The sequence below is a fragment of the Hirundo rustica genome, chromosome 16 (assembly GCF_015227805.2).
Source record: "Hirundo rustica isolate bHirRus1 chromosome 16, bHirRus1.pri.v3, whole genome shotgun sequence".
NCBI lineage: Eukaryota > Metazoa > Chordata > Aves > Passeriformes > Hirundinidae > Hirundo > Hirundo rustica.
In genome coordinates, this window is record NC_053465.1 from 3436834 (window position 1) to 3460039 (window position 23206).

Genomic DNA, 23206 nt, shown 5'->3' on the forward strand with positions numbered 1-23206 from the left:
GGACTGGTATTTTAATTTTAATGGATTACAATTTGTCTAGGCAGAAAATTTAATTCATTCCTGTATCAAGCTTTATTTTTGGCTCATAAGACCTAATGCCTTTAAAAAAAAGTCCAGTCTTGATTTAAAAGCTGTAAGATGTAATATAAATACTTTGAAATGCAAGCAGCAACATTAATTTATTTTTAAAAAGTAACAGAAAAATGTAATCTTTGTGATACTATCAGCATGCCAGATATCATATCACCTGAAACTTCTTGGGAGGTTTTCTTACAGCCCTGTTAGCTCAGACCATGCGGATTGTGGATCAACTTTTGCACATTTTTCAAGTCAGCAAGGCTGCAAACAAGGATTTAGAGACTGTAAAGTAGTAAAATCGCAAAGGAGAGGCAGTGGCGTTAGGGAAAAGGGACTCTGATATTTAGTTTCTTTTTCTTGGCATTATTTAGACTCCCAAATGACAACGTTTCTAATTTTCTAGCACAAAGGAGGCTTCATGCTGTTCACGATCTGCTGTAAAGTTCTAGTACAGATCATTCTGTATCCCAAACAATTTATCTAGTTCAATGATATTTTTATTTCACAGCTACAGTTTATAGGCCCTAGTCTAATAGCTGGTATTTTTGGAAACCTCCCGTTTATCTAACAATAAGAGCCAGGATGGAGTATCAGTTTCCACTTAGATTTTCCTGAATTCTCTCCCGTTAAATCAATAACATTATTTTTTTAGATTAAGCTTTCCTTTGCTTTTAAGGAGAAAGGCTAAAAAGGAAAAAAAATTAAAATCCTATTTAAAACAAACACTGAGACATTAAAAAAAAGAAAAATGCCATTATTTTCAGATAAGTTAAATAATCGGGGTGGGTTTTGTTACAACATTTACATCATAAAACGTGATTTTAATCAAAGGAATGTAACTGATTTACAGCATGCACTGTGAGTGCTGGAAGTACATGTGAGCAGGGCCATTGTAACTTTAGTTTGTGTACATCAGTCTCACGTCTTAAATCTGAGCTGTTGGGAGAGGGGCCGGGAGGCTGGAGAGGGAGAATCACATCAGAAAACTTTTTGACAAACTGACTTCCAGAAAATAACAAAGTGCTGCCTCCCGGTTTTCCATTAGTCCCCAGTACCTGAAAGGAGCTTTCTGCAGATGTATAATCATCGCAGTAGCACTTTCATTTCTGTCACAGAGGTCTAAATAAATGAATTGGCCATCTGCAATTAATTCACATTGTACAAATAGTTTGAAGACTGAGTCGTCTGTCTTCCGAACAGAGCGATCTATTTTTAGCTTCTCAAGCAAGCCTGTTTTGTGTTCTTTGTAGAGTCAGCGACATTCTTTCAATTTTTCAGCTTAATTAACACAAAAGAAATTGTAATCTGAGAAGGCAGCAGAAACAAGAGCCCCCTGAAAAGCATGAATTTGCAAGAAAGCAGAAGACGAGAAGCTTTGCAAAAGATAGATGGCAAAAAAAAAAAGGGAAAAAAGTTCCGAGCGGTTTGTGGCTTTTGGGCTGGACAGGGTATAGGCTAAGTTGTACATAGTTTGTTGGTTTACAGTGAATGGTCACAGGTTTCGCAATTAATTTGGGGTTCTTTATTCTGAAAATGATGAGGGCCAGAGAAAGAATGTTTTCACATGAGACAACAACTAAAGCAGAAGAACACTTGTGAACAAAGCAGATTTCTGTAGAATTTCTTACACAGGTCTGGCCTGGGTGGGAAGCTTGGTGTGTGTTCCCTGGATGGTTGAGGGAACACTGAATCCCTTCTGGATGGACTCTGCGTGCTCGCAGTTGTAGATAAATCATTATTCCAAGCTTAGATATATTCATATACATGCGATTTTTATTATAATCTTCTCTTGATAAATGTAAAAATATCCCCTGCAACACAAGATATATTCTGTACTCCTTGAGTTAGAAAATTTGTAGTGATTGTTAGAGAGAAAGAAGGCACCACTCACTGCTCACAGGGATTTGATTTAAAATGTTAGTGCTCAGTAAAAAAAAGGGAATGAAAAGCTGAAAAACTCAGAACACCAACTACAATCAGTGAATGTTCAGGAGTGCTTTGAAGTAACGAGATTTCTGTGCCTGCTGGCAAGTGCTTTTTTGTTTTAATGCAATACTCATAACATAAATAGACAGCATTAGCATTTTTTGCTGATTTTAATTTGCTGTGCACTAATATTATTCTTGCATAGCATGTGAGCTCCCCGAGTACTTATCTTTCTAAGGGTCCGTTTGTGGGTGCTTGTCTGAAATAGGCAAACAAAAGGAGGAACAATCCTAAACACTCAGCCTCCCCTCTCTGAATCCAGGGAAAGAGCTTTTGAAAGGCTGAAATACAGCTCCAAAAATCTGGTGTGTGCTGCAGCGCAGGGAGCAGGGACACGAATTCCTGCATCAACGGGTGCAGCCGTAGCCTTGTGTTCCAGAGTCACAATTTTAGAATTGTCTAAAAATACAGCAAAGTTCCCAGTGGTAGCCTGCTGTTGTAGGTGTGGAAATAGAGTCACCTCAGGGGTTCAGCTGGATGCCCTTGCTGATGATGTACCTTCATCTGTACCTTCTGAAATCTGGTCTCCAAGTGCTTTTGGAAACTATTCCGCAGACATCCTGAGGATCAGCTTTTTGTCAGGTTCCTTCCCGAAACTGTGTCTGAAGAAGTTGTATTACACATCACAGGGGAAAAAAAAGATGCAGAAAAATGGTTTGTTTAATAAGCTGAACTTAGTTCCCAGAACTGTAAGTACCTTTGAGTGTATCAAGTTAAAGCAGAAGCCATGACTGGCTTCTGATTAAAATACAATTAATTTTTCAGTTGTTGCAGAACTGGGCTCCTGCAGGATGCCACTAACCTCTCTAGCTCTGATCAGTTCTGCAACACCCGAGCCTTTCCTCCCAAATTAAGTGCTGGGATAGATTCCTTTCACTGCTGAGGGTTTGGATGACTGTATCCTTGTTTTTCCTTTACTGAAGAAACCTGCTCTATTTCCCCTCTGTAAATGAAAAGTGCTGTTAGTGGGGAGGAGGAAGAACATCCACGTTCTTGCTAAGAAACAATAAGAGAGTTACAGAGCTGTGGCAAAGCCCCTGTGGAGGATTGAGGAGGTGTGTGACTGGCAGTGATGCTGAAAATGAATGGGAATGGTGAGCAGTGGGACATTGGTTTGCTCACCTGGAAACTCGGAAAACCCGAATAAAGTAACTTGTGTCATTAAAAGCTGCCTTACTCGCTGTCACTGATCTTCCCAGTGCCAGACTGATACACAACCCTAACTACAGGTCCTGTAAAAGCCATTTATCAACGCTGAAAGTTGGTGATGAATATTAAACACTACCAAAAAATCAGTTTGCATCCCTTTGCATGAATTTGCGCTACGAATTTTTCCCACAGAAAGCTAAGGGAAGTAGAGGGAACTGTCAGTATCATCTTTTTCAGTGTTTGTAACAGGCACACCTAATCAAATCTAATCTAATTAAACCTGGGCTTTAATTATTGAGTTTCAGTTGTAGGAGTATTCCATTCTGAGCAATATGCCTTTTAAGTGCTAAATGCACACATACTAAGGTGTTTGAAAGGCTTCACTACTTCGGATGGTTTTTCTTTTAAGGGTTTGTGGGTATTCATTGAACAATTCCAGTACATTAAAAACAGTAAGATAGGTTTTCTGTGATTTTTGTGCCCTTAAAGTTGAATTTTTGGATCTTTGCTGAAAGAAAAGTAAACTTATTTTTTTAAAGGACATTAAATACTGTAACAAAACAGGAAGTATGTCCTAAAGTGTTTGTTTTAAGCGCTGTAAGAAAGTCTATTTAAGGATCCTTCTGTAAGGATGTAAATTATGAAATACCTATTTAGTGTAACAGTTGTAAAATATGTGAGGTAGTCAATCATACCTTTGGCTTTTATACCCAGCCGGGTTACCTGCCAACATAAACAAAGACTTGAAGGCTTATTTTTTAGAAGTTTCAGACAGAATCCAGTGAACCTTTCACTTAATTCATAATACCGTAAATATTAATTATTTCTAAAAATAGTCAACCAAGACTGTAATTTCTAAAAACAGCATGAAGGTATCTTCCACTCCGTCCATTTTATTCACGTATGATCCTCAAGTAAATAAAATATTTCCTTTTATTTATTATTTTTTTTTTTTTTAACTCAAGACACAGTCTGTTGATCATTTCTTTAGAAGGTCTGCACCCAGTGTGTTTTCTGTTGAGTCATAAGTTATGTCTGTAGACCACTGCATTGTTAAATAACAATAAATACCCTTTGCTGCTGAATCACCCGTGGGAAGGACGGACACAGCACCCGGGCTGCGGGCACTGAAGCAGAGGGACAGAGTGCTCCACGTTGTTAAGGTTTCGGGAGAATTCTTTAGATAACTGGCTGTCCGCAGTCCTTCTCCATGCTCTTAGCCCTGACAACAGGCCCCTCAAGGGAACGGAGAGGAGCTTGTGCTCACACGGCTGCGATCAGCTGGGAGCTGACCTTGCGCCGGCAGTTCTGCACCGGGCTCCTTGCAGGCACGGCAAGGAGCGGTGTCAAGGCCCGTGTGACACGAACATTGCAGCCAGCCTTGAGGAACTAAAGGAACTAAAGGAACTAAAGGAACTAAAGGAACCCCGCTCTCCCCGCGGGGAATGCCCAGGAACCCGAGCTAGACGGTGTTACCCCATCCGTTCGTGCGCTTCGCTCCCCGCTCTTGGAGCTCCCCTCGCTCCTGAGGGGCTCTGCCAGGAGGCTCTTAGCTCCTTGAGAGGTCCGTGGAGAATACAGGGAAGAGCTTCCCCTGCTTGGCATTTTCGGGTTTCATACGTATAACAACGTGAGTTTTCCTCGTAGTAATTCTCTTTTCTGCCGGTTAGGAGAACTCGAGATTGCTCACCGCCTCTTGCCGTGTTGCTGCAGAGCCCGGCAGGCAGCAGAGGGAGCACCACAGTCCCTTTTTCCAGTGCCATGGGACAGCGGCGCTAATTGCGTGTAAAACAGCGACCAGAAATGGAAGGAAGAAAGAGAAGAGTGAAAGACATCTTGGTTAGCAGCATACTGGAAGTAGATGAAAGGGCTGGAGGGAACAGGGTAAATGCCTGATAATTAGGGAATGAGGAGCTAAACGTGGCCTCTTAATATGGCACGTGGCAAGAGGCCAGATCTGTTAGCTCGTAGATCTTAACCTGCTTCCAATATTTGGTGTTGAGCAGGATTAAAAACCAGGAGGGGAGGTTTTGTTTTGGGTTCTGGTTTCGACACCGATGGAATCTCCTGAGGAGCAATTTTAGTGCCGTGGCATCCAACCCCAGATTCTCGTCTTGTGAGACCTTAGGATCCAGGCCACAACTCTCTACAGAATAATGTGAGGGCAGCTACAAAATGTAGTTAGGAGATCGTGGCTCTCTGGGAACGAAATGTATCATTGACAACTGATATTCATCTCAAGAAGAGTGAGAATTTAGCTTCTACTCCTGATTTAAAATGTGTAGCATCTCCAAGGTATCATTTTCTCATGCTCTGCATTAGACGTGTTTATGCAGTAACAGAGCTAGAAGAAGTTTCTAAAATATAAGTTTTCTTAGCAATCAACTGCATTAATGACTTTGTTATATCTGAAGATATAAATGAAAGTGACATTTATGTAACAGATTTTCCAGTCTAAAAGCCAAAGTCTGCTGGCTAAAAACACTCAGAAGGCTTTACGATGAAAAATTATAACAATCAGAGGTTAGATGAAATTTAGAGAAAATGTAGGGTGAGATGGGTGAATCTACTGCTTTTTCATTGTTTTTTTCCAGTGGAATGACTTGATCTGAAGTTAACTTTTTTCGACTTAATGAAGCTTAGGTAGTTCGTAGAAAAATAATTCAAACTGCTTATTTTTGAAGCTTTTTTAATAAGAAAACTTCAAAGAAGTTTGTTTTAGAGTAGTATTCGAGTAATGCAGGTAAGGTAGTTAAAAATTCCCTCACTGAAATGTAGTTTGAAAAATAAAATTTCATGGCACCTATACAAGTATTTCTATAGATCCTTATCTGTAAGAGCAGCAACATATTTCTTTTTTTAATTAAAGATCATTATAATTGCTAATGTATGATTGTTTGGGGGCATATGTGAGTCAAACTGTGGTTTTGAGAACACAGTTTTTGAGAACACCTTCACCAGATCCTTCGCCCCGTGCTGTAACGTCTGTGCTGAATTAAAATACAGGTTCAATGTTGGAGATGCCCTATGTCCTTGCCAGGGAGAGGAGCACCTCCAAGAGGACAAATGAGAAAGCTGGGAATCATCTAGGACAATTGGGGAAAAGAGTTCTGTAAGATGTGACCATTTTGCAGAGAAGCTGATCAGCAGTTCTGGAAAGGAACAAAAACAAAAAACAAAACAAACAAAAAGAAAAATTTGAAGCCAAAGCAAAGAGGCAGAAGAAGTTTTCTAATTATTTAGGGAATAGGCGCTGTCTCGCAAAGAAGTAAAACTTTCTAGACAGAGAGGAGGCAGAATCATTGTTGCTAGGAAAGGCATAATCAGGCTAAGAGGTGAATTCAAGCCTGTTTGGTTTTTTCCGTGTATTTTTGCCTTGCTTATGCATTTTTGTTAGCTTTTTAATGGTTTTGGAGGGGCAAAGTTGGGGTATTTTTGAAGACTTTGGACTCTGTGTTCAAGAGGTTCCTTTACTAAGTCTGTATTGCTCTCTTATCAGCCCTTTAAGGACACTGTTGGAAAACCAGAGGTTCTCACAGATAGTAAACCTTACTGAAACATACTGAAAAACCTGTCTCCAGAAAATTGTTCTCCAAGTGTTGATGTGCTTAGATAGTGGCTTTCCATCACGGAGTGCTCTTCAGCTCGGGTCTTCAAAGGTAGTGATTCATTCTGTGATGTGTATCTGTCTAGACATGAGAACTTGATGCAATAAAAAGGTTTCTTGGGTATTAAGAGACTGTAACAATTACATAATTGTTGTTAGGGCAGGAGGTCTCAAGCCATGGAAGGTTATTTCTGTCATGTCTTGTCCCACCTTTTCTTTATGCAGATCAGTTTGAAGTGTTTGCCAGTGAACCTCTGTCCTTCTGCCACTTCTCACCTGGTCATTGCAGACTTCATACTGATGCTTCCATAAAGAGACCTGCTTGAGGACACTCTTTGGGGTAGTGAGATCCTACAATCCATTTTTTAGCTGGTGGAAGCGCTGCTTCAGCACTTCACATTCTTAATTCCGTGATAGAAACTCAGTTTCAACCCTCTGGTAACAGGAAATCTTTTATTCATCCTTGGGCAAGGAATTTCTTAGAATTTTTAACTTTACTCTTGAGCAGTTGTAAGCTTATACACAGCACTGAAAAAGAGCATTCTTGCAAGTTGCTCCTGCACAGTTTGGTCTCGTGGCTGGTGTGTCTTGGATTGGGTCACTGTCCTTACACCCAGCAGCTCTTCCTGCCTTCCCTCCAGTGCAGCCCACACTGACCCACAGAGAGTCAGAAGTCAATTCTTTCTAGCCTGCTCTCTTTCCTCCAAGCCAGCTTTTAGGGTGGAGAAGAATTGGTTCTTTTTATTTCTGTACTGAAAGATGGTCTGTGCTGGTCATGGTGGTTCTTTCTCCTTCAGGCCATTGTCGCTCAGCTGGGTACAGAGTGCTTTGATCCACCATGGAGGGTATGATACCAAACAAATGTAAACAAACCTTATAGCCAAAATTATGTTTGCAAAATAAAACGTGGTTATAATTTTCATGGAGAACTATTTTTGGTGTGTCACAATTGCCTTGGTCCCTTTTGCCTGCCAGATTTGTGAATTTATAAACTCCTTCACTGGTCTCCTTCCCTCTCCTCACTCGAGGGAAGGAAAACCAGGAAACTGAAACTCCATTTTTCTTTCAAATGAGTATTAATGGCAAATGTTAGGAGGTACTTGCTCAGCTTTGTAATAATATACATGTCCATTTATGAGATGGTCCAGACAGAACAGAGGATTAGGAACACAGAATTTAAGACTGAATTTGAAAAGGCAGCACAGGAACTTCAGCTCCCAAAATATCCTCTGAAAGTTTTGCTTTATTTCACACTGTCGGCCAGGATTCTCCTTACAGCACCACAATATTCATAATAAAGAAATAAATTAAATCCACCCCTTCCTGTATGGCTAACAACACACGGCACTGTGCATGCTCAGCACATGTGTAGTGTTGATAAAGAGACATTATCAAGCCTGAAATCATTTTAAATAAAACAAATAATGTGGCTGCCCAGCACTTCCTCTGGATGTATTTCCTTGGACAAATCTTCCTTAACTCTCACATGCATGGAGTTAGTATATATATCCTTCAGTAACACCGATTCATAGAAAGAATGTTTCAGACTCACTGTACAGCTGTGTGTTTTATATATAGGGTGTGAAGTGCAGCCCTACAGGAGGGCCCTGCCTTAGGGACTGCCAGGGCTGGCGGGATCTGGCATCCTCCAGGTGCCCCGTGGCACAGGGCTGCAGGGGACAGGAGTCCCCTGGCTGTCCCCCCAGGGCTGGGGCTGAGGGCAGGGCACGTTACCAGCCACCCTCGTGTTTTATGGGGCTGCAGAGGTGCTGGCAGCAGGCTCGAAGCCATCACATCCCCTGCCCCTTGCAGCATCCTCGGTTCCCTGGATGTTCCAAGGGCTTTCCATCAAACGTGGGAATGCTGGCATGGCTGTGATCCCACTGAGCAGAGGGGAGGGGGCTCGCTGTGATTACTGGGGGATTTTGGGGAGCTCGTTCCCTGGGGATGACACCCGGGGTGGGTCGAGGTCCAGGCTGGAGGGAGCTCCTGGCCCCAGAGCTCCGGGGGCTCGGCCGCGCTCGTTCTCTGTTTGCACAGCAGAGACGGAGCTGTAAAAAGCCGATTGCTTCAGAAGGGAACAGGTCACAGTTAGACAAGGGAGCAATGGAAAAACAAATTCGTTATTGTAACACCAGAGAGCATAAAGCAAACTGGGAGTGACCTGCAGAAGAACACGGCGCTGGGTTCTGTCCTGGTGGGTGCTTCATGGTGGGCAAAGAAAGACTGAAAAGTGTGCAGGCTTTTTTTTTTTTTTTCTCTTTCTGTTTTCAAAATAAAAAGTATCTTTGTCTGGTACTTTGAATGTGGCAAGCATGCTGGTTCTAGCTTTCCCTGGTTTTGCTGGAGGGCCTGTGCGAGAAGGACTTGACAGAGTACTAGCAGCTTTCTCACCATTTTCATTTAAGGAAAACAGCATTAAGATTTTGAATAGAGCCTATTTTATTTTTATTTTTTTTTCATGAAATGTTGCTGAAAATGTCTAAGTTTAAGAGGTGTTAAGAAAAGGAAGACAGACTAGTAAAAAAACTTGCTTCCTTTTTGAATGATTATTTGATGATGAAACGTAGCAGAAGGGCTTAAAGGTCACCAGTGAGACCAGGGCCCCTTGGTTCTCAGTGCTGTGCAGACATGTCGGAAGCAAACAGCTCTCAACCTGTAAGAGAGAGGCAGATAAAAGATAGCTGGACAAAGAGGCACAAAAAAGGGAAGTGGCTCGTCCAAGGTCACCCACGGATCGGTGGCTGTGCTGGACTGAACCATCTGCAGTAGATCAGGTCTCGTGGATCCTGTTCCCCTGTTTGATCCCCACGCTCATCTTGTCTCCATTCAGTTTGTGAGTGTGCAGACAGGTCTGATCATCCCTCAGCTGGGTCCACAGGAGGGGATAATCCTTCACCTCTGCTGGTTTTAATGTGGCAGAGGCAAAATCCAGTGTTGGACCACGGGATCTGACCCAGCTCCTGCCTGCTTCCCGCAGCCCTGGCTGTGGATGTCTTTCCTGGCTTTGCCTGAGATAGAGCAACAAGGGAAACCTTTCATTGTGCACCTAAAGCCTTGGAGACAATCAGTTGGTTCATATACATTTCTAAAATCTAACAGACATAAAAAAACCCCAAACCACCAGAAAGACTTTTTCATTGCAAAAAAGGGTCTAAATTCTGCAACTGCCCTAGGGCGTGTGGGGCACTCTAATTTAACATCAAGGCACTTTAGACGTAATGGTGCTGTTGGTTTGCCAGACAGACAGATTCTTCCAGGAAAAACAGGGTACAAAAGACCCCTATTCTATAACTGTGTCAGTATGTAATCTTAGGACCTAGACTTGACATTTTTTTCATCTAAAGGAAAAGATGGGAGAAAATACCCTTTTTCAAAAGGAATACTTTTAGGCCTTTAGCAATGCCGAGACAGAGTAGCAAAATCACAGTCCTGTTTTCCTTGCAGATCGTCTCTAATACCTCCTGGTATTGAGAATATTGTGGTTTGCTAGCACTAAAATGTAAAGTTATTTTGAGCATGAAAGCCTGGACGTCATCCTATTTTAAAAAAAAAATGTTAAAGAAGGAGAGGAATGTTTACAGCGCATTAAAACCTGTGTGACAACTTAGCAAGAACTATTTTAACAATCCTCTTATTCCCTTTCCTGTTATGCGCCGTAAAATGAGAATGCAGAGTCAGTAATAAATAATATTGGCATGGAGGGATGGCTCACGGTGCTCCCGGAGTCAGGCTGGGTCAGGCTGAGCCCAGCTCTCCCCCTGCTCCAGCGGGAACCTGGAGCTGGGGAGGTGAAGGCAGGAGCCTCCTCTCCTCTGCTGACCCCCGGGCAGGAGAAAAGCTTGGGAGTTTTGTGCTTCTTTGCAGGAATTAACTATAACCGGTATTTAGAAAACAGCCTCTGCCACAGCTGCCTCCCTGGGCTTTGGGATCCAAACGTAACAAGGATTAAAGCAGAATATTTCTTTATACAAAAAAAAAAAAAGTTTGCAGGCAGGGGTAGGTTTGCAGTGAATGTTGACAAATACTGAAACTGAATATGAGAAAAGACTTGTTCCAATTCTTTTTTTTTTTCTTTTTTTTTTTTTTTTTTTTTTTTTAAATCAGCATTCCATATGTGTTATGTGGAGAGCTAGGATGTGCTGCTACTTCTGTTACATAAGAGGGTGGGTTTTTTTTTATTTTTTAATAAAGTGGAGTGCAGAATGCGTGAGAAGGAATACCCAGAAAAAGAACTACATGAAAATAAGAAAAGCTACTAAGTGAAAAGCTCTTACTCAGTATGTTATTTCCATAATTCCACTAGTTCCTTAAAGTCTCTTTTTTAGTGTTTCTGAGGGAAAGCCTCGAAGTGAAAGGAGGGGAGGCAAGGTTTTTTTTTTTCCTTTGGTTTAAAGGAAGATCTTGGTTAATTCTATTAGTGGACTTTGGGCTTGTTTTTATTTAAAAACAAAACAAAAATCCCTCTCAAGTTCAGAATTTCTGTATGGAAAAATTCTTCTTCTTTGCCAGGGAGGGAAGTATCTCCTTTTCATTCTGTTTGTTTTGGAGTATCTGTAGTTAAGTGTTTTGTGTTTGTTCTTTATTGAATACATTAGTGGTGCATTAATTCCCCCCTGACAATGCTCGTTTCATTGCACTCACTCCTTCCCATCTGACAGACAAACTTGTCCTTTCACGTGATGATCCTGCTTTGCCCTCCCAGGGTTTGATTGCGAATGGCTGCATTTCCTACCTTGTTTACCTCTGAATGCTCTTTAAAGTGATTTTTGTTCTGGCCCTCACAAAGGAAACAGATGAAAAAAAAAAACCAAAAAAGCCCCACATTGAATTCTTGCTCCAATTCCAATCTGTTTGCTTTGGTTTTCTTTTTTAGATTATTGTTTGGCTTTAATTTGTTTGTTTCTCCTTTAAACGGGCTTGAGATTACTCAAGGGTTCCTTGTTCAGCAGGTCAAAGGGTAATTTGGAGACTTTGAAACCGTCTCCCTTTTTATCACCACGTTTCGTTCTTCCCAGAGTCCAAAGGATTTTCAGGACGATAGCTCCAGCTCGATAGCTCGTGGAGGATGGCTCCATCTAAGGAAAACGTGAGCAGCAGACCTGAGTCACTGCAAGAAGCCATGGCAGCTTTTCTTAGATGAAAAAACCCCACTGATCTAAGTCTAAATCAGAACCTTAATTAATCTTCATCTGTAACTAAAAGATTGAGTTTACTGGGGATTAAATACATTGCGGTTTATAGGTTTGATACTCAACTCGGCCCAGGATGGAAGCCCTAAATTTAACTAACTGCAAGTCAGAGAGGTACCCATACACAAAAATATACAGTGTGTGCTATTAAAAAATGTGCTTTAACTGAAAGAGTCAATCTGTTCCAGAGTTAATCTCTGCTTTTATAAGAGGAAGGTCAGTTCCAGCTTCGTAGGACAGCAAAATTAAGCATGGGGTGACGTAGGCTCCTTAACAAAAATCCAGGTGTTGCTGTAAGAACCATTTGTGTCCCCCAGGTTAACTGAGCTCTGTGTCCTTCCATGGAAAAGACGCGCTGAAAATATGCTATTTCCTACAAAGAGAAACAAAGGAAATTGCACAATTAGATCAGCGCTGTCGCTTTTACTTTTTGAGCTGCAAATTTTGTCCTCTCTGCTGTGTCTCCTGAGCTGTGGTAGGGACTGGAGTAGAGGCTGTTCCAGAGGTGAGGAAGGCTGACAGCCTCCTCAGAGGCTGCAGTGCCATTTCAGCCCAGTTGCTAAGGGATGCTGGAGCGAGATGTCGTCCGTGCCTTCTCTTCCAAATGAGCACATTGGCTTGGTCACAACTCCACCCCCACAGTTCACAGCCAAAAGTTTACGAGGTCACATCCACTGTGGTCAGCGAGAACCCCTGAGGAACTGCACAACTATCCCATCTGAAAATCAGTTAACCATTCCTTCTTTACGGGAGGCACCCAAGTGCTCAGTGCCTTCAACTCACTAACAAATGTGAATTATTTGCAAGAGGAAATCAGGGTGTTTGTCACCTGGAGGGCTTGGGAGGAAGCTGTGGGGTAAGATGGGCATCTGATCTGGGTCTCATAATCAGCTGCAAATACAGAGAGCAACTCGAACGAATTCAGAGCCTGACTCTGGTCAATTTAAAATAAAACTGATGCAAATCAGAACTGTAAGCAGAAGTTTTTATCCATTTAGTTAAAAAGGTAAAAGAACAGAACAACACGAAATAACGTGTCTGAAAAGCCTTTTTTCAACAGACTCAGAATCTACTCTGTTAAGGCAATAGTTTCTCCAAAACCAAGTCTTGCATCTACATTTCCAGGCAATGTTTGTGAATTTTACAACAGTGTTTGTTTGTCTTTTACCTATACAAGTGTGAATATCCTCATGCACAAGAAGGGAGACTACCACAAGGAAAATGCATCAAAATACATGTAACAGTCTGTCAGAGATAAATATATTAAAATAGGGAAAAGATAGTATTTTTCTTGAGATCCTCTTGAGTGATTATATCAGCAGGTATTACATATAAATCTTAAAAGGACAGAAGTTCATGTGTATAGGGTGGGGGAAGCATAAAAGATGTGAACTTTTCAACAAGTTCTCTCTCCTACTGCTATTGATAGTCTGCTTCTACTTTCAAGTTCAGATTTATTTACAGGATTAGGATATTGTTACAAATCCTTTTTTAGTTTTAGGGACCAGAGGGTAGATTTTGGGGCAAAAGCTGGGGAGGGAAAGTGGAGAAAATAATCGCAGTAAAATTCCTCTTTCAAAAAAGAAATTAACAAAATTGAGACCTGATCAGTTTCATTAGGATGTAATAGAAATTAGGTCAATAGGACTAAAAATCCATTAACTAAAGCCATCAAGTGGACTGAAATGGATTATAGATACAAGGAACTTTTACACACCCTCTTTTTCTCCCAAATATTCCACTGAAATATTATTGCTTTTAATTATCCTGCTACCTCTCCTTGTGAGATCTTCTCTGGTTTGGGAAGTGAAAAGAACAGAATGTTGGTTCACATTGCCAGCCCCCCTGTTCTTTTTGTGAAATCCTTGCCCTGAGATGCATGCTGGTGCCTCAGAATCTTTGTATTTACTTTAGAATGAAAAATAAAAACCAACAGCCTCTATTCTATCCACAGTGCTATATTCAAGCACAGAAGGAATATCTGTGAATCTGAATTAAATCTGTAAGCGTGCAATGCTCACAATCTTCTGTGTGCAACCTTGTATTTCCCATTAATTAAATTAGTGCAGGATTGAATCAATAGCCATAAGTCTTCTGATGTCCTTTTACAGGCATTTCCACGTTCTTGTCACCTTACCTTTTTGGAAAAGAATTTTCATTTAACACGCAGCAGTGTCCTTTAACACCCTATTCTCGAGCTTCAAACAGTTAGACTTTTATCACAGAGGCACTATACCCATACATATAGTTATTTTTATCTTTGCATTATTTGTTCCTAAGGCTGCACGTTCTTCAGAAGTGAGATTTAATTTTATGGTGAGTCAGGGGTCAGGTTGTGCCTGCACTCACCCTTCTGATGGCAGCAGTCTCGTGAAACTCAAGTTCATGAATTTTTACAAGATGGAAGCGAATGGAACTAGTTCCAATAAGAAACACAATTTATTCTAAAGACACATTAGCAGCATTATGTTATTTAAACAAATGGAAAAAGAGTGAGAACAGCTAATGTGTTGGTATGCTCACTCTTCAAACCATGGGCTTCTAATCAGGACAGCACTGAATAAACTCCTGGCAGTTCGCTGGGTTTGTGAAGTGCGGGTGGTGCCTGATGTCCTGAGTCCTGGCATATTCCAGAGAGAAAAAAACAATCTGTAGTTGCTGATAGGTTACACAATGTGGGAGTTTTCTTTTTGTTTCATGTAGCTTTTGACACTTTCACACTTTAGTAACACTTGTAATACAAGGAGCTAATTCTTAATTCTGTTGTAAGTAACTGGGAGCTTTGTGAATTAGCTGAGCGTGTTTTTGTTTTTCAGCTACCTCCTGCTTTGCTCAGCCTAAAGACAGAGGCACAAGGTATCTACAGCAGGAGGGCAGTGACTCCTGTGGGAGTTTAACCTCGCAGAGCCTGTCCCAGTTCCTGCTTGGGAAAGGATGGATGTGCACTCCTGGACAACAGCATTTACACAGCCATGACTCCCTTGTCCACGGATGCTTTGGCATATTTACCCACCCCATTTCCCTATACAGGCATTGTTCACTGAGATTTTAGCCTTTTGTATATCTCCTACAATAACTTTTGTTTGTGTATTCCTTCATGTTTGGAGCTTGAGATGGGCTCCCTTCCCCCCAGCTGGGACACGGAGGGAAGCAAAGCCTGGAATCTCTTCATACCTTAAACCATAAAAAAATTACGAGGTTTTCTAATTTTCAGTCCAGATTCTGCTTTCTGCCTTTATGCAGAGTCCTTTATGCCTTGTAAACCCCACAGTTAAATATATATTTTAATATTGTGCATTACATGGAAACTATACAAATAACTAACCTATAAAAGACACAAGGAATTATTGCCATCTTTTCTTCAGATGAATCTGGGCGTTGCTGAGCCAAATTTCTCTAAGACCTTTTAAAATTGCTCTTAGCCTAAAAGAACACCAAGAGACAGCAGAAAGAGTGTCTCCTATGACTCCAGAACTCTTAGGCTAGGTGGCATTTAAAAATAGTGACTGTGATGTTCCCTGTTTCTCCTGAGGTCCCCCCCTCTTTCAGCAAGGGCAGCTCAACAGATGTATTTGATGACATTAGCTGTGACCTCCTAGTTGTTTGCTCTATTCACATAATTATTTTACTGTGGGTGTTTCTAAATATAGTAACTGGATGATGTAAGAAGGCGTGTTCGTGGGAACAGCGTGGTAGATAATCGAATTTTGCAAACGGGGGTAAATAATATTTGTATAGTAAAGGACATTCCACTAACTCGTGTGGGGGTGTGTGCATAAAGAAAAACTACCTGTGTATTTTAGGGAACCGGGTTATACAAAGAGCAAAGCGCCAACCTTTGTTTTCCAGGTGTAACTGGTAAGTTGTGTAATTTTTGCAATGAGGTTTCCAAAACATATTTTAGAGAAGAAAATGGAGCTCGACAAGGGGTAAAACCATACGTAGAAGGAGGTGTGTGCATCCAGCGGTACTCTGCTGGTGCAGAGAGCATCCCCTGGTACCTTGAACCCCCAGTCCTGGCCGGGATGGGCAGGGATGGACAAGAACAGGCAGGGATTGACTCCAGCGAACCGCGGGGTGCGAGCGAGCATCCACCCAAAAACCAGACACAAACCATCCAACCACCATTAACTCCCACATTCTTTATTTCCGAGCGTAGCGCTAAGGCGTCGGCGGGGCACGACTCCCTTACAGATTTATCCCGAATGCTATTAGCTGCCAAGCCCAGCTCGGGGCCCCTCCGTGCCGCGGGATGAAGAAGCGGGGAGGCTCCGGAGCGGCGGCGGGGCCGGTTCGAAGAGGGCGCCGGCGGCGGCGCGGGGTGACGCGGACATCATGTGAGCGGCCCCGCTCGCTCCCGGCGTGCAGTGTGGGCCCGCTCGCCCCACCCCGCGCTCCGCCGCCGCGGAGCCGCTCAATAGGGGAAGGGAGGGAAAGAGAAAAAAAAAAAAAAAAAAAAAAAAAAAAAAAAAAAAAAAAAAAAAAAAAACGCCCCGAGTGAGAGGGAAAAAAAAAAAAAAAAATGCGTGAGAGAGCAGGAAAAATAAGACGGCGAAAAATCCGCCCGTGAGGGGGACAGGTTCTGCTCGGGGCACAGAGCAAACGGGCTTGCGCCTTCTTTTTTTTTTTTTTTTTTTTTTTTTTTTCCTTCCTAATTTTATTTAGTATTTTTCTCCTCGCCGAGAGGATTCAGCCGCCTGGAAACCGCGTGTGAAAAGAACAGCAGCAAGGAGAGGGGAGGAAAAAAAAATAAAAAAAAGGGGGGGGGTTTGGCTTGGACCCCCCCGCCCCAGTGCGGGAGGAAGGACCCGCGGCGGCCGGAGGGCGAGGAGCTGCGGCGGCCGGCGAGGGAAGGGACCGGGGCTGCGTGACCCCCGCGGCGAGGGGGGAGAGGCGAGGAAGAGACGTTTCCCGATCCTCCCCGCCGAGGATTTGGGGAGGTTTCCGCGCCTGGAGCCCGTGCCTTTGGATCTAAAGAGGATTATTATTTTTTTGGGGGTGGCACTGAAGCTGGATTTGTTCCTGTGCGTGCGGCGCGGGGGGGGGACGTTTCTGCTGCCTCTAGAGGAGCCGGCGGCCCGGCCGGGGCGCGGAGATCCCCGCGGATCGCTCCGCACCCCCCGGGAAAGGTGCGCCGAGGGGATCGGCGGGGGGCGGGGGAGGAGAGGCAGCTGCAGCTGCCGGGGAGGAGGCCCGGCGGAGCGGCAGCAAAGTCATCGCTATCGGCCCCCCCTCGGCTGGCTTCGGGCTCGGCGCTCTCCATGTCTCTGGCTCTGGGCAGCGGCCGCCACAGCAGCGAGTAGGGGGGGAGGAGGAGGAGGAGAAGGAGGAGGAGGAGGAAGAAGAAGGGAGCCCGGGAGTGCCTCCCTCCCTCCCTCCCCCCGGCAGCCCCGGCCGCCTCCCGTCCCCTCGCCCCGCGTCCCTGCCTTCCCCTCCCCAAGATGGGCTGTTTAGGGAACAGCAAGACGGAGGATCAGCGCAACGAGGAGAAGGCGCAGCGGGAGGCCAACAAGAAGATCGAGAAGCAGCTGCAGAAGGACAAGCAGGTCTATAGGGCCACGCACCGGCTCCTCCTGCTGGGTAAGGGGTCGCGGGCCGTCCCCTGCCCGCCGGGGCAGCGGCCCCAGCCCGGGCACGGCGAGGCCGGGGGAGAGAGGTGGGGCCGGGGGGGGGCAGCGGAGCCGCAGGGCCCACCCGGGGCCGCGGGGATCCGCTATAGCAGCGCCCGGGGCGGCGGGGCCGGGGCCGCCGGGGGGACCGGCGCGGTGCGGGGAAGCGGCGGGGAGGGCTCGGGCAGCGCCCGGGGCGCCGCGGGAGGGGCCGGGGCAGGTACGGAGCGGCGGAGCGGGGCCGCTCTCCGCCCGCGGGGCAGCGCCCGCCGCCGGGGCGGCAGCGGGCCTCGGGCGGGCGTGGGGAGGGGGCCGGGGATGCCGCGGCGAGGGGCCCGCGGGGAGCCCGGCAGATAAAACAGGGCAGGGCAGTGACAGCGGCCGCGGGCGAGCGGCGCGGCAGGCGCAGGAGGGCCGGACACCGCTCCCCGCGCCGGGGCCGGGGTGCCGAGGGACGTGCGGCCAGGCCGGGGAGAGGAGGAAGAGGAAGGGAGGAAGTCGGGGAATCGTTTGGGGGAAACGGAGGGAGGATGTCGGTCCCGGAGGGAAGCGCGGCCGCGTTGGGGCCGCGGAGCAGCGCAGGGCCGGGCGGGCACGGGCACGGGCACGGCCCCGGCGGGCTCGGCACCCTCCGCTGTCGCACCAGGAATTGAGGTACCGCGCGTTGGAGCGCCGGCAGAGCCGGGCTCCAGGTGCCGTTCCAGCGGCTCCTTTGGGTTACCCGCTGGTGTTTTTCAGGAGACACATTTACAAATGCGGGCTGTGGCTTTCAGGGGACGGAAAGGTTCAAATATCGATATGGGAGAGGGCAAGCAAATGTTTGTCAGGCTCATTATATCAGAGTATTTTGAAGTAGTGTTTTAGGATCAGATGCAGCTAGGAGCCGTGGGTTGTTTTGGTCTCGCCGAGGGACTGCCTGTGCACGTTCTGCAGGGCTGTAGCATGGAGCACAGGCTAGGCCTCGCCGAGCTGACTCAGTTTGGGGGGAAAAAACCGTAATCGAAGGGCGAAAAAAAAAAAAAAAAGAATTTTTGAAGGCGGTGAGTTTGGAAGCTTACTATCACCAGTAAAGTCTTTTGAACACTCATTTGAAGAAATTGACTTAATATAAATGGAGAGTGACTGGGACTACAGCAGCACCTGCAGCACTGAAGAGCCTGCCAGGGCTTCAGCAGAAATCTTTTAACAGGGTAATTTGGACTTCAGCTCTTGGGAAATGTCTTGGACTTCCAGATTTCAGGCTGAACATTACGTAGATACGTAGAAACTATTTGTCATCAGATGAGTATCTTTCGTAAGAGACAAAATTTCAGCAAACAGAAACATGATGGGCTTGCCTGGGTTTTCTTTCTGTTTTCTTTAGTTTTGGTAGCTGAAAAATAGTTTAGGTACTTGCAAATAAAAATTTGCGTGTGTTAGCGACGTTAGTAAAGTCATCTGTGTGTGTTTTAAAGTGATAGTTCAGCTGTTACAGTTTCTGCCACAATTTTCGGATAGTCTGTAACTCAGACTCACTGGTAAAAAATATAAGAGCTCATCTCTCTATTATTGTCTTACATTTCCTCTATAAGACACGTGAAATAAGAAGCCAGGCACTTGGAAAGCGTTCTTAATCTTTTCAAATCATATTCAAATAACAACAAAGAAGAGCTGCTGAATATTCTAGTGGGTTTATGCTGCTGCTCGTAGGCCCCATCGCTGCACACGTGCTTGCCCCGCTGCCACGAGCAGGCTCGCTGAAATTAATGGAACTCTCCTTGGTGGTGAAGTTAAACGTGTGCGTGTAATTATTTTTGAGAATACGGCCTTAACAAGCAGCCAAATATAGAGCTAGACTTATGGAGGAACGTAGGTGTAATACATCATTTTGGTTCTCTGGTGTTGTATCCGATCCAGAGAACCCAGGTGTGTCAATACCAAACCGTATGTGTTTATAGCAAATGCAACAACTGTCCAGCCTCCTTCTTGGACCAAGTGAAGTAAAGATTTTGGCTCCCAATGCTTATAAAATGTGATTTAGTGTTGCAGCTGAAATTTAGTTATTATTAATTTTTAAGTGGACATATGACTATAGCAGATACTGCCTTTGTGAATAATTCTTAGTTGTGAAGACGATCCAGTCTATCTTATCCCAGGATATTTATTCTTGATTGGTTTAGCCACCTGTGTTTATTGAATGGTGCAGTCTGCCTGATCAGACAGAGGGTGTAATGTATAAAATAGCAGCTTAGGGGAGAAGTGGTGTGTGCATAAAGAGTTGTAGATAAAACCCGCTCTCTAAATGCTTGCAAAACAGCAGTGAGCAAGGAGAGGAAAAAGGAATAAGGCTCTGGGATTAAAGTGGCAAAACATGCAACCAGGTTTTATGGAGAGCAGAGGAGGACTTTCGGGAATTCACAAGGGAGAAGGAAAGGAAGGGAGAAAGCAGAGGGGGAAAGCATTTGTGAGAAAATGAACCTTGAAATGTAACTGCTAAAATACAGTTTTGAACATGAGGCTCAAAATGGAGGCTTGTGCTGTCAGTGTGTGCTAGCAGAGGCCTGACATCCTATAAATACAAACTGTACCTCCCTGCCCGTTCTGCCACAGACGTACGGTTCCTGTGGGTGAGACACAGGCTGAGGAGGGGAATAAACGAGTAGCCCAGGAGATGCTAAGGGGAATCTTTCTAAATTTTGCCACGTTACGATACTACTCCTGCAAAAATATGTTTGCTTTATATAGAAAGCTGCCGATCTGGCAGCGTGGAGCAGCTCAATTAAATGCTGCTGTTGGAGTTGTTCAGCGTGCATGGAAAAACGGGTACTATAGGCAGATGGGCTGCCCTGTGCACTGGCATCCGAGCAGCACAGCAGAAATAGCATCCATCTACTTATGGAAACTGGAGTAAAGTGGAGTGGGGTTTTTGCACTGCAGGTACGGGAGGGCAGCAGGGGAGAGCTGCAGGGGGGGCTCTTTGGAGCAGGCAGCCACAAAAGGTGGTCTCTGCCTCTCGTTGCGTGTAGGGTTGATTTTGGAACATGTAGGGAGGGTGGGAGGCTGCTTACAAGACACAAATAAGAGGAGGTTTTTTTGTAGCTTTGTGGGTGGAGGCTTAAAGGGATGCCTTCCTTTTTTCAAATGTGAGTATCTGCGTATTTTATTCCTTGTGATTTAAGTTACGGAGTTGGACCGGGTGGTGATGAACTGCAGCCAAACTGAGAATTCTTTAAGAATATAAGAGAATTTCTTTGATTTGATAGGGACTTCGGTCAGTCTTTCTCTCTGTCAGACAGAGTGACAAGGCAACCAGGTTGTGATGTTCCCTGTCGTCTTCTCTGTAAAATGTTGAAGTTGTCCATTTTCTTTCCAAATACTGCAGTCTGCTTTTAACATTGACACTGGAAAAATGGACAGTGAAATGATCCAAGATTCAGATCTGACACATGACTTGAGCTGGGCATTTATTTTTAGCTACAACTGAAGTTTCCAGTGGCAATTATTTCTTCCACTTTTTGCTCTTGCACTGAGAAACCCAACTTTCTCAATTTTACCCCAAAGAAAAAAATTCTAGTGTGTGTCTTAATCACTTATGCTTCCTTCTGAAATTGATTTACTTTCATTTTCTAGGTGCTGGTGAATCCGGTAAAAGCACAATAGTCAAGCAGATGAGGATCCTGCATGTGAATGGATTTAATGCTGAGTAAGTGCATTTGCTTTTTCACTTTACAGCGTACCTTCCTCCTTTGCGCCGCAGTCAGTGCTCCTGGTTTATTTCTTGTGCATTTTCCTCTTGCTGCTGTTTCACTGTCTCTAGAATTTGGATGTGTATTTTTAGATGAGATTAATAGACATTAACCTGAAGAAGTCAGGCACCAATCATAAATGAGATCTAGCAGTGTAAAATTATTTATATCAAGGCAGAGCTGATTTGATTGAGTTTTGTGGGTTTGTTAACTGCAGTTTCTTTCACAACATGGCTGACACTGATTTACCTCAGCTATAGCACATTGATTCACATTGCTGTAAACATGCCTTGTGTCAGTGTACAAAATGAGCACAGTTTTCTTTATTTGGAGCGAGTAAGGCTTTATTTTCTGTGTCCTCAAAGAATGAAATCGTAGTCTGAATTTTGGATAGTTTGTTGTGTTTGCTTGTCCAGATGTTTGTGTTAAATTGTCTTCCTAAGAGCTTTTATTTTTTGCATCTAATATCTGTTATTTAGCAATTGTGAAGAGGAAAATGACATTCGGATAGGGAAAATGGGTATCTTGTTTGTCTGAGAAAGATTTATGTTTGCTAACTTTTTGACTAACTTGCTAGGGAGTGGGAGGAGATTCTTCTGCATGTTAATTTATGCTTGCAATTCTGTGTGTGTGTTTACCAAAAGCTGCTAAATTAATACTAATTTAATCAAAGTGTTGAAATTTCAAAGCTTATTTTCTGTGCTTTTTGTTATTGTTGTTTAGATTGTATTATTGGTTTTGTCTTGCTTGTTTCCAAACGTCACAGTATTGTACTGCCATCCTTTAGCTTTTAGTGGTATCATCTATTTGGTGAATCCTGCCTTTTTGAGAAGGTGAAGCTTTCATTAGTCTTCCAGTAGTTAATTCTTTAATAAGAATGTCTGAGCTAAAAGTTTAGCCAGGGAGTCTGGACAGTACTTCTTCCTAATCAGCAAATGATAGTTCAGGATAAGGTACACAGCCTTTTGGATGAAAGTTGAGACTGATTCATAATAAATACATTATGTACTACATGTTTTTAGCTCCTCTTTGCAGGGAATATTTTCTCTTTCCAAAATAACTTTTTTACAAGTGCCTAGTCCTGCATCCTGTTACTGCTGAGCTGTCTCTGTCATTTGGGCTGCTGCAGAGACCTCATAAAAGGCTTGTGTGACTTAAAAGGCTTGCATGAGTTGACTTGGTTGAGTAGGTCTCAATATTGGGTGCTGAGTAAAAAGCTTATAAATGAAAGTGGAAGTGGGTCGCTGATACCTTTGAAAGTATCAATCCGTTTAAGCAACATGGTTTTTCTTAGTTTTTAAGCACATGGATGCTCTTAAAGGGGTAACGATGCCGTGTAATGGATGGTGTATGGTGTGGGTAGGTAACGTCAACCCTGCAAGCTGCATCCCCAGGTCTGCGTGGAGCTGGGAGCCCACAGACCTGTGCAGAACTGGTGAGGGACTGGGACACACTGGGATTTGCAGCAGCAGGGGGTTCCTCGAGTGTCTCGCTTTGCATTGTAGGTTTGGGCAGAGCTCAGCCTGCAGCTGGAATCCAGGGCAACATGGCAAATTTGGCCTCAGGAGGCTCTGCTGGCTTCTGCCTTCTCATAGCAAGGGATTTGGATTACAGGGCAGCCCTGTGCCAGCACAGCCCTGCTGCCAATCACAGGGCATATCCTGGGGTGGGAATTGCAGGGGAGCTGCCTGGGGCTCAGGAGCTGTGGATTGTCCACCCGGGGCATTTTGTCCCTTGTGCTTGTCCTTTGGTGGGTAATACGTGTTGGAACGCTGAGGTGCATAAAAATCCCATACAAGAAGTGTGGTATATTTAAAGCGTACAAGGAGTAAGTTATAACGCATCATTTTTAGGTTTCTA

General features: G+C 44.2%; 1 protein-coding gene across 2 annotated transcripts in view; it reads left to right on the forward strand.

Moving 5' to 3' along the window:
• The window catches only part of GNAS (GNAS complex locus), a 131093-nt gene that overhangs the window by 29798 nt on the left and 78089 nt on the right, over positions 1-23206 (forward strand). The window contains exons 1-2 of one of the 2 annotated variants that reach the window (XM_040079656.2): positions 16669-17592; positions 21231-21303. In XM_040079656.2, coding sequence (XP_039935590.1) covers positions 17454-17592; positions 21231-21303 — 212 coding nt within the window. In that variant the 5' untranslated portion in view covers positions 16669-17453. Of the gene's footprint in view, positions 1-16668; positions 17593-21230; positions 21304-23206 lie in introns of those variants that run through there. The other variant, XM_040079655.1, reaches the window with a different exon arrangement.